The 15,552-nt window shown below is 59.5% G+C and overlaps 1 protein-coding gene across 1 annotated transcript; it reads right to left on the reverse strand.

The window, feature by feature from the left end:
• Positions 1–522: 522 nt before the first annotated feature.
• On the reverse strand, positions 523–5,722 carry RIMS3 (regulating synaptic membrane exocytosis 3). Its single transcript, XM_041479481.1, has 6 exons — positions 5,471–5,722; positions 3,054–3,195; positions 2,863–2,975; positions 1,693–1,794; positions 1,459–1,598; positions 523–773 (listed from the first exon to the last, which is right to left on the reverse strand). The coding sequence occupies exons 1-6, from the start codon at positions 5,694–5,696 to the stop codon at positions 561–563; spliced, it is 936 nt and encodes a 311-aa protein (XP_041335415.1). The 5' UTR covers positions 5,697–5,722; the 3' UTR covers positions 523–560.
• Between the last annotated feature and the right edge of the window lie 9,830 nt (positions 5,723–15,552).

Genomic DNA, 15,552 nt, shown 5'->3' on the forward strand with positions numbered 1-15,552 from the left:
AAAGCGACCAAACGGGATGAGACTGGCAGATGTTCCCGGTCCACCCGGAGTTCTCTTGGATATTGCAGTGAGTGTGTTGTTAGCACGTGGCAAAGCTACATAAGAGAAGATGCTACATTCCTTGGAAAACAAAAATAGTGCTGAGTTGGATTTGTTCTGAGTTCGGTGGGGTTTTCCCCTTGGAAAGCCACCTTTTCCACAGAGGCAGGGAAAGGGAGTGGCAGGAAAAAGGAACCTCGTCCTCAGCCAGACTGGGCTGCTCCCAGCAGGGTTGGGAGAGAACTGGGAGCTTCCAGGACGAGGTCTGGGAACAGTCTGGGGTCGTTGGCAGTCGCAGCCCTCGGAGGGAATTTTCTCTCCTTCCCCCCTGCCTCACACCTGGTCCTCGCTCCCTCTCCCTTCCCAGGGAGGGCATCCAGGGCAGATTTTTTTGTGGGGGAAGGAGACTGAAAATTAAAAAAAAAAAAAGGAAAAACAAAAGAAAAAAAAAAAAATATTTACAGCTCTCCACAACCAGTTCTGCAAGGTCTCCTTGGATGTCTCCTTCCCAATCCCAGCCTCTACGGGCAGGAGGGGCTGGTGGAGCTCTCCAGGGAGGACTGGGAGAGGCGGCGGGTCAGGGGTCCGATGCTGGAGTCGGCCAGGGAGGAGGTTGGGAAGAGTTTGTACCAGCCCGAGACGGCGCTGGAGAGATCCAGCTCCTCCAGGATGATCTGGGCCATCCCCATGAAGCACTTGTGGTCCATGCGCCCGTAATCGCCCCAGACGATCACCTGTGGGCAGGGAAGGGGAGATGGAGCTGGGAGCTCTGGGGAAATCCTGCCCAGATGGAAAAAGCCTGCTGTGGTCGAGCTTGGGAAGGGCTCTGGGGATCCCTGGCCTTGCTCCCCTCATCATGTGAGGGTGGGGAGGTCCTGGCACATGGCAATCCAGATCCCAAAGAGTGCGTCCAAACCTCAAGGAGAACATCCCAGCCCTGAGGAGAGCATCCCAAACTTGAGAAAACCATCCCAACCCCGAGGAGAGTATCACAACCCCAAGCAGGGCATTCCAGACCTCCAGGAAAATGTCCTGGACCTCAAGGAGAACATCCCAACCTCAAGGAGAGCATCCCAACCCTAAGCAGGGCATCCCAGACCTCGAGGAGAACATCCCAACCCCAGGCAGGGCATTCCAGACCTCCAGGAAAATGTCTTGGACCTCAAGGAGAACATCCCAGCCTCAAGGAGATCATTCCAGACCTCAAGGAGAACATCCCAACCCCAAGGACAGCATCCCAACCCTAACCCAGGCAGAGCATTCCAGACCCCAAGGAGGGCACCCAGACCTCAGGGAGAACATCCCAGCTCCAAGGAGGGCATCGCAGCCCACAGAAGCTGTGGCTCTCCCTCCCCTGGCAGTGTCCAAGGAAAGGCTGGATGGGGCTCGGAGCCACCTGGGGTAGGTGTCCCTGCCCACCTGCAGGACTTTGCCCTGGGGACTCTCCTCGAAGAGCAGGGGCTGCTGGTACGAGGGGTCACAGCTTTTCTTCACCACCTTGGTCTTCTTCTTGGCCAGGCAGACGCCGTTCTCCAGCAGGTAAACCTTCACATAGGTGGCTGCCATGGGAAAAGGGGACAACCAGGGACATGGAGCAGGATCCTGGGATGATCCCAGCACGGCGCCCACCCCCTTTCCTCCACAGCCACCTACCCGGGATGCACTTGGAGCCCATCTTTGGGATGAGTCCCCTGGCCTGGATCACGTCCACCTCCAGCTGCCCGTTGCGGTCAGCCATGCCGACGTGGACATCTCCTGCAAGGGGGGACGCGCCTTCAGGGCCGTGCCTGATGGTCACCTCCCCCTGGGGACAGCCACAGCCCCGTGTCCTCGTCACCAGTGGGAACTGGGCACCCTCATCCTCACACCAGCGTCCCACTGGATGCCTGATTTGTTGGGAATTAGGGGCTCTGCGGATGGGAAGGAGCTTGGATTGAGCAGCGAGGAGAGATCTGGGTGGGAGCTGCTCCTCCCCATCAGCTCCATCCCTGTCACTGGGATTTTATCCCTCGTGGTGGGAATAAGGCTGGGATTTACCCAGGCTGGGCCTTGGCCGGGTGATCCCAGGAAAAGGAGAGGCTGGGACAGGAGGGATCAGGGGCCAGGAACTCTGAGGGGTCCAACCACACCTCTCCCTTTTCCCTTTCCCCTTTCCCTTTCCCTTTCCCTTTCCCTTTCCCCTTTCCCCTTTCCCTTTCCCCTTTCCCTTTTCTTTTTTCCCTTTCCTGAACTTCCCTTCCCTCCTGCTAGGATTTACCTTTCCCTTTCCCTTTCCCTTTCCCTTTCCCTTTCCATTCCCCCTTTCCCTTTTCCCTTTTCCCTTTTCCCTTTCCTGAACTTCCCCAAACTTCCCTTCCCTCCTGCTAGGATTTATTCAGCACCAGCTCCCAGTACCACAGGGACAGGGGGGACAGGACAGGGGACACCAGGCAGCTCTTCCCATTCCCAGCATCTCCAGCCCCAGCAGGATCAGGGGGCCACCTTGGGGTGTGTCCCCAGCTGCTGCTGGCTGGGAATTCAGACTCAGGGCGCAACTTTTGATCCCCATTTGGGATTTCAAAGGGAAAAGAGGGACAAAAGGTGAGGGTTTGGTTCCAGGATGATCGAAAAGGAAGCCCTGAGAAGTCCCGGGAAAAGGCAGAGCCCCGGGAAAAGGCAGAGCTGTTTCTCAGGGATGCCCTGCCCTGAGCCCTGCTCCCCTGCATAGGGCAGAGCATTCCCAAACATCCCGGGATGTGCTGGGACGGAGCCCTGGGAAGAAACACGCGGCCTCTCCCCCCCTTCCCTCCCTCGGGAGCCTCCCTGGGGGCTGCCCCTGCTCACCCATCGGGGGGGTCGCCAGGGTCTGCCGCCCCACGAGCTGCCCCGGCCCCAGCCCGTCGAGGAAATCGCTGAACTGGCTCTCTGCTCCCAGCCGCGTGGTGGGGAAGATGAACCTGCAAAGGATTTTCATGGAGCATCCCTCTGCGGGGAGGGGTCCCGGCGCCCTTCCCAAGCCCTGCCCCGTTCCTTACGTGCCGTCGGAGCTGTTGCTGTTGGTGCTGCCGTCCGTGGACTCCCGGCTGCCCTGCCGGGTCACCCTGGTCCTCATCTCCACGGCGATGCCGGTCTCGGTGCTCCTGCGGATGGTGCTGCGCAGCTTTTTGGGGCCCCCCTCTGGAATTGGAGACGGGATCAGCTCCAGCTCCTGCCCCCAGCCCTTCCCTGCCCTCCTGCCTTCCTGTTTTCCATCATTCCAGGGAGTTCTGCACCGGTCCCTGGGTGAATTCCCATGGGATCCTGCACGGACACACCCTGATGCGGCAGGAGAGGAGAGCCACGGGCTGGCTCTGTGTCCCCGTGTCCCTGTGTCCCCACTCCATCTGCCACAGCTCTCTCTGTCCCGATGTCACCGTGGCTTTGCATGGCTGAGAGTCCCCTCTGCAGCTGAGACCTGCCCCACTCAGCCCACAGGAGCTGGCACCGTCCATTGGCCTCCAAAGTCCCCGTGCCAGAGGGGACAGGAACCCACAGTGCCACAGCCCCAGCGCTCCTGATGTCCCTTTCTCCACCCTCCCTGTGCCTCTGTCCTCGTGCTAGAGGGGACAACCCACAATGTCACAGGTGTGGGCACAGCCCCAACACCGCCTGATGTCCCCTTGTCCTCCAAAACCCCCCTGTCCCCATGCCAGAGGGGACAGCAATCCATGATATCAGAGCCTCCTGATGTCCCCTTTCTCCATCCCCTTGTCCTCCAAAATCCCTGTCCCCATGCTGGAGGGGACAACCTGCAATGCCACAGCACCAAAGCTGCCTGATGTCCCCTTTCTCCACCCCCTTGGCTTCCAAAATCCCCCTGTCCCCCATGCCAGAGGGGACAACAACCCTCAGTGGCACAGCCCCAATGCTCCTGATGTCCCTTTTCTCCATCCCCTTGTCCTCCAAAATCCCTGTCCCCGTGGCAGAGGGGACAATCCGCAGTGCCACAGGTGTGGGCACAGCCCCAACACCACCTGATGTCCCCTTTCCTCCCCACCACGTGTCCCCAGCAGTGGCAGATGGCAGCAGGAGGAGGAGGAGGGTGGCACGAGCGGCCACCCCTGGCACTGTCCCCGGGCCCTGCTGTGTGACCATGTGTGAGTGGTGGCATTGCCAGCTTTGTCCTGCTCGTTCAGGGCTGTCCCCACGCAAGGGTTTGCCCGGTCCTGGCAGCTCCCTGGAACAGCCTTAAAATGTAGGGAAATATTAACTGGGGAGTGACTGAAGCTGTTAGGATTATATAATGTATATCATTATAATTATATTATAATATTATAATATATGCCTTATATATTACATAATTATATGTATAATGCATTATACATATATTATATATATATTATATATAATATTATATAACATGCCTTTTTATAATATAAGGCATTTAGCCGCCGTTTTTCAGGTGCCATTTTTGGGTGTCTTTTTTTTGGATGTCATTTTTAGGTGCCATTTTTGGATGTAAGGCATTTAGCCGCCGTTTTTCAGGTGCCATTTTTGGGTATCGTTTTTTTTGGGTGTCATTTTTAGGTGTAGTTTTTTTTAGGTGTCATTTTTGAGGGTGCCATTTTTGGGTGTAGTTTTTTGGATGTCATTTTTAGGTGCCATTTTTGGATGTAATTTTTAGACACCATTTTTGGGGTATCATTTCTGCATGCCATTTTTTGGGTGACATTTTTAGACGCCATTTCTCATTTTGGGTGTCATTTTTAGGCGCCATTTTTAGATGCCTCCATCACACGTGGGCAACCAAAACACGACTGGTGGCCACCTCAAACCCCAAGAGGAAGATCAGGGTGACCTCTCACCGGTCTGGTTGAGCTGCAGAGTCATTTTTTGGGTATAGTTTTTTTGGGGTGTCATTTTTTAGGTGTAGTTTTTTTGGGTGTCATTTTTAGGCGCCATATTTAGATGCCTCCATCACACGCGGACAACCAAAACACGACTGGTGGCCACCTCCAACCCCAAGAGGGGGATCAGGGCGGCCTCTCACCGGTCTGGTTGAGCTGCAGAGTCATTTTTTGGGTATAGTTTTTTTGGGGTGTCATTTTTTAGGTGTAGTTTTTTGGATGTCATTTTTAGGTGCCATTTTTGGATGTCATTTTTAGATGCCATTTTTTGGGTGTCATTTTTAGATGCCTCCATCACACGTGGGCAACCAAAACACGACTGGTGGCCACCTCAAACCCCAAGAGGAAGATCAGGGTGACCTCTCACCGGTCTGGTTGAGCTGCAGAGTCATTTTTTGGGTATAGTTTTTTTGGGGTGTCATTTTTTAGGTGCAGTTTTTTTGGGTGTCATTTTTAGGCGCCATTTCTCAGGCGCCATATTTAGATGCCTCCATCTCACGCGAACAACCAAGGCATGACTGGTGGCCACCTCCAACCCCAAGAGGGGGATCAGGGTGGCCTCTCACCGGTCTGGTTGAGCTGCAGGGTGCTCTTGCTCCACTGGGACAGCCCCACGATCGCCACCATCTTGGCGCCCAGGCTGGAGCGTCGCTTCTTGCTGGCGGTGACGGTGACGGAGACGGAGTCGGCGCTGCCGCGCGCGCTCTTCTCCAGGCTGTACATCTCGCCGCTGATGCTGGAGCTGCGCACCACATTCCTGGCAGACGAGGAGCTGGCATCCCCGTTGAACATGGTCAGCGCGCCCGCCGGCACCGGCACCGGCTCTGCTGCCCGGGATCAGCTGCGGGGACAAGTTGGGGACGCTGAGGGGTCGTGGCAGCGGTTGTGGCGTCGCTGGCGCTGCCCCGCAGGGGTGGGTGGTGCCATCGAGGTGTTGACAAATCCAGGAAATTCAGGTGGCATCACCCACTGAGGGCTGGATATCTGGGAAAGGTTTTTCCCACTGGGAACTCCCCAGGCTCCCTCGGGAGCATTCCCGAGGCTGCCAGAGCTCCAGGAGTGTTTGGACACCGCTCCCAGGGATGCACAGGGTGGGATTTTGGGGTGTCTGTGCAGGGCCAGGGGTTGGACTGGGTGATCCCTGTGGGGTTCCAGTATATTCCAAGATTTTTTTCCCACTTGTGGGAGCAGCAGGAAGGGGTCAGGACCCCTGGGGTGAACATCCAGCCCTGCCTCAGCTCCCTGCAGGATCTGGACACTCCCAACATCCAGGAGACACCTGGATGGGCAGAAGGCTGTGAGTGCCACCAACCTGCCCAGCCAGGCATGAGGGGTCCCTTGGGTACAGCCCCATCCACCCCGGAGGACATCCAAAATCGCATCCAGCCAAGTTTTCCCTGCACAGCCCCTTCTCCAAACTGTGTCCAGGTCAGCCTGCTCCAGGTGATGGGATGGGAATCTCTGGATGGGAGCACCAGGGGTGGATGCCAGAGCTCCCACACGGCCCTGCCTCCTTCCCTTGGCCATGAATATTTAAACTCCAGCGGGATGGAGCATCCATCTTCCAGGGAAAGGTGAATTATTAACTGCAGGCCAAGCGAAGCCACTTTGTGATAATGGATGGAGGCAGTGCCTGGAAAAATGTTTCCCTTTCAGGAGAGAGGGATGGAGAGTGGGGCAGGGTGGGGGCTCTGCTGCTCCACAGCGGGCACAGCTGGGAGGAAACCTGATGGGAATCATGGATGAGACCTGGCAGGAGCTGTGGGATCAGCTCCAGCACCGCTGAACTCGTGGATTTATCAATTGCAGGGGTGAGTGGGTGATTAGTCATTAATATCATTAATTAGTTCTCTCCTGGCTGGGGTTTTCCCTCCTGGCTCTGCCCAGGCATTGACCCACGGCCTTCCCCCAACTCCTGGTGCCTGGGGGGGTCAGCACTGACCCCCAGCTCTGGAGGGGTGGATCCCTTGGATAAAGCTGTTGGTGTGGGATGTATCCCAGCTCCAGAGGGGTGGATCCTCTGGGGTAAAGCCATCGGTGTGGGATGAGCCCCACTCCAGAGGGATGGAGCCATTGGCACCAGGTGCATTCCAGCTCTGGATCTGCCCCATCACAGCCCCGTGCTGATGTGCAGCACCTCCTCCAGGAGGGGTCAGAGCTGATCCCTGCCTTGGGGACCTTTGGGATGACACTTCCCAATGCCACCCGCCGCTCTCAGGCTCCAAACCTGCTGCAATCCCTGAGTTTTCCCTTAGGATGCACCTGACACGGGGAATGGATCCCAAACACTTCCCCAGCCGCAGTGTCCCGCTGCACCCCATGCCTCAGTTTCCCCACCAGCAACCCTGGCTTAGGCTGTGCCTGAACAAACACAAATCCCTCTGCACGAAGGCTCAGCCAGGCCCAGCCCAGGCCCCTCCACATTCCAGGTGAGAAATCCCTGTGACAACCCAGCCCTGCAGGGCCAGGAGAACACAAAGGGCTCCTGTTGCTGTTCCCCACTCGCCGCTGCAGCCGCCCGGAGAGCACCAGGCTCTGGTGGGAGCAAATTAGATCAGGAGAGCAGAGCGCTAATGGGATCATTTCCAATGCAACACACACAGGGATAATCCACTGCAAAGGAAGCCGAGCGGCTCCTCAGCCCGAAGGGAGGATTTGCTTTCCCCTGCCCGTGATTTTACCCCGTATCTCTCTGCACAATCTGTTTCTGCCCAGAGCAGGTGCTGGGTGGGGGGTTCAGGGGTGCCAGGTGCTGAGATGAGCTGGGCTGGAGACTGGGTTTGAGTGTTGGAAACTGACTGTGGCTGCCACAGCCTTGGCACGGCCACAGCATCCTTGGCATGGCCACAGCATCCTCAGCACTACCACAGTGCCCTCAGCATGGCCACAGCATCCTTGGCATGGCCACAGCATCCTCAGTATGGGCACAGCATCCTCAGTATCACCACAGCATCCTCAGCACCACCACAGTGCCCTCAGCATGTCCACAGCATCACTGATGCCACCACAGCATCCTCAGTATCACCACAGCATCCTCAGCATGGCCACAGCACTCCTGATGCCACCACAGCATCCTTGATGCCCCCACAGCATCCTCAGTATCACCACAGCATCCTTGGTGCCACCACAGCACCCTCAGCATGGCCATGGCACCCTCAGCATCACCACAACATCTCTGGCATGGCCACAGCATCCTTGATGCCACCACAGCATCCTCGGTACCACCACAGCATTCTCAGTATGGCCACAGCATCTCTGGCATGGCCACGGCACTCCTGATGCCACCACAGCCCCCTCGATGCCACCACAGCCCCCTCAGCCCGCCGCTGCCCCTGCCCCGGCTCCCCCTTCCCGGCAGCGCGGGGGGAATCAGGGAACCGCACCAGCTTTCCCTTCAAACACCCATTTCCCCTTCCCCTCCACGTATTCATCCCCCGGATCCCAAAGCAGGGATGCTCGGAGCAATCCACCGTGACGCCGCATCCGAGCCGGCTCCTGCCCTGCCGTGGGAACGCGTTCCGAGCTCCCGGGGCAGCGCCGCAGCCCCCGCAGCGCTCACCGCCACCACGCTCCGTCCTTGCGGGAAAAAACGACCACCGGCAGCCCCGGGAAGTTCCCCGGCGAAGCAAACCCGGATCCCGAGGGATGCACGGAGCCCGCGGACACCGCCGGGAGCCGTGTCATGGCTGGAGCATCCCCGCTGGATGAGCACAAGCGGCAGGAAAATCGGGATCCCTGTTGCGTGTGGATGGCGGGGGCCGAGCTCTGCCCCTCCCCGCTCGTGGCACCCCAAAAAATATTTAAAAATAAAAAAGGAGATGGAGGCGTCTTACCGGCCCTGCGCCGGGGAGGAGGAGGAGGAGGAGGAGGCTCGGCTCAGCTTCGCAGCCCCATCCCGGCCGGATCCGGAGGGTGCCAGGGCGGGTGAATCTTTCCAGGGTTCTGGAGAGCCGGGGCTGTGCTGGCGCTGCTTCAGCATCTCCCTCAGCATCTCCATGGTTACACGGCTGACCCAGTTCTCCTCCCAGCCCCGAGCAGGGCCACAGTGGTCCAGCGGGGTGGGATGTGCTGGGAGCATCCCTGGGTGGGATTCAGGGAGCTGGTGACCCCCCCTGGATCCCTGCAGATGCCGTGGGGATGGCAGGGGTGGGAAAAGTGGGGCTCGAGGCAGGACAGGGGGTCAGAGGTGACCCCAGGAGGCGATGGAGCCCGGTGACTGGGCAGTGCCGGGGGGCTGCAGGTGTGGGAAGGGACAACCCGGGATTGGGAGGCAGCACTGGCCCCAAAATATGCCACACAAACAGGAATGAGGGGCAAAATATTGATGGGAAAAATGGGTGCCTTGGGAAAAGCTCTGGAGAAGGAGGGAGCAGCCCCGCAAGTGCCCCCACACAGGTGGGAAAGGAGGAGGAGGAGGAGGAGGAAGGTGCTAAATGAGCATGGTGGGGGTGGCTGGGAATGCTGCCTTGCCAGGGAAGGAGGCAGAGGGATTTTGGGAGCTGTTTGCTCCCTCAAAACCATCAAGGTGGGTGTTCCCAGGGAAAAACAGGGCTGGAAAGCCCCGGCAGTGGGGCAGGAGGTTCTTCCTGCCCCCTGTGAGGCTGGGGCTGCCTCGAGTCTGGAGGGACAGCACTGAAAACTGTGGATGTCTGGAGCAGGTAGCTCCTAAAATCAGCTTTTTTGGGGAATAAAAAGGTTACCAGAGCTGCCACACCGAGGCCCTGCCTGGGCAACAGCACACCAGGACAAGCTGCAGCATCCCAGCTCCCACACACCTGCTCCTCCAGGAATTTGGGAATAAGGCAAGGCTCATTTCCCCTAAAAGTATTTCATTCTAATTAATTGCTTCAGCTTTGATAGGCAGCTGCTTGTATAATTTTAATTGCCCAACAAGGGCTATAATTGGGTGCACGTGAGCTGGGAATTTGGGAGGAACTCCAGGTCTTGGAATTCAGCTTCTCCTGGCTCAGGCAGGTTAGGAAAGTTCTGTCCTGGCTGGGATTTGCTGCAGGTGCAGCATTATTGCTGCTGCATCAGCTTAAAATTAAAGGATTGGTCCAAATGTGCTCCATTCCTTGGAAAAGTTGGGAAGTTTGATGGGGCTGTGCTCAGGGATCCCACAGGAGCTGCCTCTGGAAAAGGCCTGGCTGCTGGATGAGCGAGGTTTAGCAAGGGAGGAAGAAGAGGATGAAGGTCCTGGAGCAAATCCCACAGGATGGCTCTGCTCAGGATGGTTTTCCACAGGGCAGGTGCTGGGATGGGAGCCTGGACAGATTTTCCATGGGGATGGGAAGGGCTGGTGGCCATGCTGTGGGTCTGATGGCATGGTGGTGACAGTGACCAGGGATGTCCCCAAGGCTCAGCTCTTCCAGAGACCTGGCTATGGCTCTTGAGGGATGCCATGCCTCCAGCCTGGGAGCAGCTGGGGCTGCTCCAGGGGCTCTCCAGGCTTCCATCTGCTCCTGCACGTGGGACCCAGGCTGGGAGCAGCAGTGGGACCCAAACTGGGAGCACCAGTGGGACCCAGACTGGGAACACCACTGGGACCCAGAATGGGAGCACCACTGGGATCCAGACTGGGAGCATCAGTGGGATCCAGAATAGGAGCACCAGGGGGATCCAGACTGGGAGCACCAGTGGGATCCAGGCTGGGAGCACCAGTGGGATCCGGACTGGGAGCACCAGTGGGATCCAGACTGGGAGCATCAGTGGGATCCGGACTGGGAGCACCAGTGGGACACAGACTGGGAGCACCACCCAGACTGGGAGCACCACTGGGACCCAGGCTGGGAGCACCAGGGGGACCCAGGCTGGGAGCACCAGTGGGACACAGACTGGGAGCACCACCCAGACTGGGAGCACCAGTGGGACCCAGGCTGGGAGCACCACTGGGATCCAGGCTGGGAGCACCAGTGGGATCCACACTGGGAGCCACAGCCCAGCATGGGGTCTCCAGGCAGCAGTGACACAGGAGAAATGTCCCATGGGAATCTTCCTGAGTCCTGCTGTGTCCAAACACACCTTGCTCATGGCAATTCCCTTTCCATGCCCATTCCTAAAGGATGTGTCCACCTCTGGATGTCACAGCTCCAGGAGGACCCAGTGGGATCCTCCATGGGGAGCCAGCGGGACACAGAATCCTCCTGCTCCCACTTTGTGCCCATCTTCCACTGGGAAGGTGGGACAGGTGTGGAATTCCAGGCCATCCGTGCCTGGATGGGGAAGGGGCTGCAGGAGAGCAGAGGCTGCGCCCTGACCACGCTGTCCCTGTCCCCCGTGTCCCTGCGTGACGTCTGCGCCCGGTTAAATCAGATCTGTGCTGAATCCCAGCGTTTCCTTGGCAACATCAAGGAATCCGAGGAGCAAAAGGCACCCGGCAGGGCCAGGCTGGGGGACAGCCAGTGCCCGCCGAGCCCAGCTGGCCACCAGAGCCACGGGGACACTGCGGCAAGCGCCGAGCATCCCCGATGGTCCCACTCATCCTGGAGATAATCCAGGACAGAGCGTGGATAATCTGCTCTGGTGGCACCTCCGTGCTGGTTGTGGCCACCACGGGCAGCTGGGGATGGAGCAGGACCTCGCTGGGGACATGCAGGAGCTGGCACTGTGGGCAGTGGGATGCTGCAGCCATGTGGCCCCAAAAACCCCCAAAAACTGGGGCAGCTCCGTGGGGATGCAAGAAACCTGGGATGTGTTTGGAACGGGATGGCCCCACTCAGATCCCAACCCTTGTCCTGGTGGCACTGAGGGCTGGCAGGGCCGTGCCAGGGCTGGGGCTGACCTCCCTGGCACAGAGGGAAGGTGCAGAGGAGCTTTTCCCGTTCCGGCTGCCGCTGCCTTTCCGGCTCCGAGCTCTGCAATGCAGCTCGCACGGCTCGGCTGCTGTGTGTGAATCCCATCAATATTTCATGGAGCTGCTTCCTCCAGGGGAAGGGCTGCTCTCAGCTCTGGCTTTCTGCTGCTCCTACCAGCAGGGAACATCTGATTTCCTTCCAGCAGCACCCAGCAGATCGCCCTGGTCCTCCCCATTCCACGTTGGCAAATATCCCTGTGCCTTTCAGGAGCTCTGGAGCCTGAAATCCCTCAGGTTCCACCCTTGGCTGCTGGCACCTGCCCAGTGCTCCTGGGGTCTCCAGGGATGAGCCACCAACTCCAGGATGGGTCACTGAACCCAGCCACATCCCCAAATCCACATCCAACAGCGGGATGTGCCAACAGCCTGGCTGGATCTGACATTCCCTGCCCAGCCACATCCATCCCGCAGATCTCAGCTGGCTCCAGTGCCCAGCAGGAGCCGGGGGATGAGCAGCTTTGTTTGCATAAAAAGTTGCTTTTTTAACTGCTAAGGCTGCACAATTATTCCTGAGCTTCTTCAGGGATCAGCAGAAAACTTGGGAAGAGTTCTGGGAGCCGGAGCGATGCCAGGAGGGGGCAGAGCCTGCGGCAAACACCCCTCGCTGTGGCACGGGGAGCTGGGGTGGCTCTCCAGGGGTGTCAGCAGCTCCTGCATCCCTGGAAGAGCAGGAGGATGGGATGAGGAACACAGGATGATCCCAGCAAGGTGCTGCTCCCCAGAGCACTTGTGAGAAGATGAGGCCAAAAGCTCTGGTGTTGCTTCACCACCCAACAACTAAAATCTGCACAATTCCCAATTTCCAGGGTGAAACGTCCATCTCCAGGAGTCTTTTTGTCTGTGGAAAGGATGAGGAGCCTGGAGAGGCTCCCAGCAGAGCATCCCAGGGTGAGGAAGGAGCTCCTGATCCCGGCAGGCAGCGGGAGGAGCGGGGCTGTCAATCCCTTCCCGATAATTCCTAACCGAGGCTCTTTCCCTGCTTGTGGAGATGTGGTGACAAAACATTTGAAGTGCCTTGACAGGGACGCCAAGAGCTGCTGTCACACAGCTCCAGTTTTAATCAGCAGGAAAATTAGGGATTTTCATCACCTTAAACTGCGTTTTGTATCCGTGTGAGGCTTCCCAAAGGGCTGTGCTGCAGCGGGAGCCCACGGAGAGCTGAGCTCCAGGGATGGCAGCAGCTCAGGGTGGATGGAAGGGGGGGATTCACCCCCGGATTTGGGGCCAAGCTGCCACAATGTCACCCTCTGTCCCTGTCCCACAAAGGCTGGAATGGGGACAAAGCGAGAGGCTGGGAGTGTGGGAGGTGGCAGGAGTTTGGCCTCACAAAGGGATGTCGGAGATGGAACAGAGGGAGAGAGGTGTGAGCACAGCGGGAGCGGCCTTGGGGAGGTGTTGGTGCGGGAAGAAACGGGCACACGGAGAACTGGGGCTGCAGAGGAGAGCTGGGAGGAGAGCAGCTGGGGGAGGAACACAGGGAGGGTTTGGGAATGGCTGGGGGATGAACACAAGGAGGGTTTGGGAATGGCTGGGGGATGAACACAGGGAGGGTTTGGGAATGGCCAGGGTGATCAGGCAGGGTTGGTTTGGGAATGGTCAGGGGATGGAAACAGGGTTGGTTTGGGAGCAGCCAGGGGACAAAAGCAGGGATGGTTTGCGAATAGCTGGGGGATGAACACAGGGATGGTTTGGGAATGGCCAGGGTGATCAGGCAGGGATGGTTTGGGAATGGCCAGGGGATGGAAACAGGGAAGGTTTGGAAGCAGCCAAGGGATGAAAACGGGGATGGTTTGGGAATGGCTGGGGAAAGAAAACAGTTTGGGAATGGCCAGGGTGATCAGGCAGGAATGGTTGGGAATGGCCAGGGAATAAAAGCAGGAACAGTTTGGGAGCAGCCAGGGGAAGAAACCGGGGATGGTTTGGGAGAAGTCGGGACATCAGGCAAGGATGGTCTGGGAACAGCGGGGGGATCAGGCAGGGCTGGTTTGGGCAGGTGCTCCCTTGTCCTGTGGTGGAAGAACAGCCCCAGGCTCCCGTGCCGGGCGGCAAAGCCCATCCCGTGCTCCCGGAGGATCCGCAGCCTCCCACTCCCGGCTCACAATGGAAACAAATTGCGCAGCCCCGAGATGTTCCCTGGGCACCCAGAGATGGAGTTCAGCCTTGGAAGCCCCTTTCCCGTGGGTCCCAGATCCCCGGGAAACGGCACTGCCCACCAGAGAGCCCCTCAGACCCCCGGGAATGGGCACTGCCCACCGCAGAGTCCCTCACAGTCACCCCCTCCCGTGGGAGCCACCCTCAGTGCCAGCTCCCACGCAGTGGCCCTGGGGACCTGGGGACAGAGGGGACCCTACACCCAGCCAGGCCTAAGCCTGTTGGGGTGCCAGGGTGATGCCCATGGACTGTCCCCACTTCTTGTCTCCGTGGTTCTGGCACAAGGGAGCAGCAAGGAGCTCTGCCCATCCCAGGGCATGGTCTCACCCTTCCTCACCCCTTCCCGAACCATTTTCCCTCCAGAACCGACCCCAGGACCTGCCCACGGTCCGGGCGGAGCGGAGAGGCACCGGCACCTCCCGGGAGACCGGCCCGGGAGCTGAGTGAAGGGAGGAGGCGGCCGGACCGCAAACGGCAGCGGCAGGACCGTGCAGCCATCAGGTGGATCATAAGGGATGATGGAAGGAGCGGCCGGGCACCAGGAGCCTCCGGTTGGATCCTACAGCCTTCAAGTGGATCCTACAATCAGCTGCTGGACCCCAAAACCTCCAGCTGGACCCTACAGCCTTCAGCTGGAGTTTGGACCCATTAACCAGAGCTTGGGAGCCACCAGATGGATCCTACACCCAGCAATTGAACCCCAAGAGGTACCAGATGGAGCCTGCATCCTTCAATCAGACCCTACAGCCATGGGCATGGTCTCACCCTTCCTCACCCCTTCCCGAACCATTTTCCCTCCAGAACCGACCCCAGGACCTGCCCCAAACCCCACAGAGGGAGGAGGAGGCTCTGGATGGAGGAAGAGGCAAATCCACCCACAAATCCCAGGCTGGAGCCGCCGGGAAGCCCGGGACGAGCTGAGCCCGGTGCGATGCCCCGGGGCTGACCCTCCCCAGGACCCTCCCCGCTTCTCCCGGTCCCTATCCCGGTTTTCCCGGCGCTGGGACCGGCGTGCACGGGACGGGGTTGACGTCAACGAGCTTTCAGCGGGATGATGGATGGTACGGGAAGGCGCTCCCGGTGCCGAGCCGCCGGCCGGGAAGCGCTGCCCGCCCCGCACCGGGAAAGGCTCCGGGGAACCGGCCCGGGGAGCCCTCGGGAACGGGGAGAGCGCGGCCGCAGCTCCCCGGTTTTCGGCGCAGCGATGGTTTTGGGGGGTTCGCATCCCGGCTCAGAGCCTGGGCGATGATTTAGGGGTACTGGCAGCCGTGGGGCACGGGGGGATCCCCGGCGCTGTCCCCACGGGGGTCGAGACCCCTCCTCTCCCTCCATCCCTCCTCCCGGAGCTCCCGGAGCGCGCATCCCGCTGCTCCCCGGCAGCGCAGCCGCGCCGGGCATCCCCAAATTCACCTTTCCCGCTCCCCCGCCGCCGGCCGGGGATGCTCCGGGACAGGTGCGGCCCGGTGGCCGCGGGGCCCGGGCTTGTCGCCGCTGTCCCGGAGCGCCGCACCCCGCGGGCACTCACCGCTGCCGCCGCCGCCGCCGCCGCCCGTGCCCGCTCCTCCCCCGGCCCCGGCGGGCTGCTGGGAGCGGCGGGCGGGGGGGCCCCCGGCCCGGCCCCCCCGGGCCGGGGGGGGCGGGGGG

Source organism: Pyrgilauda ruficollis, unplaced genomic scaffold, assembly GCF_017590135.1.
Source record: "Pyrgilauda ruficollis isolate IOZ18807 unplaced genomic scaffold, ASM1759013v1 scaffold48, whole genome shotgun sequence".
Lineage (NCBI taxonomy): Eukaryota > Metazoa > Chordata > Aves > Passeriformes > Passeridae > Pyrgilauda > Pyrgilauda ruficollis.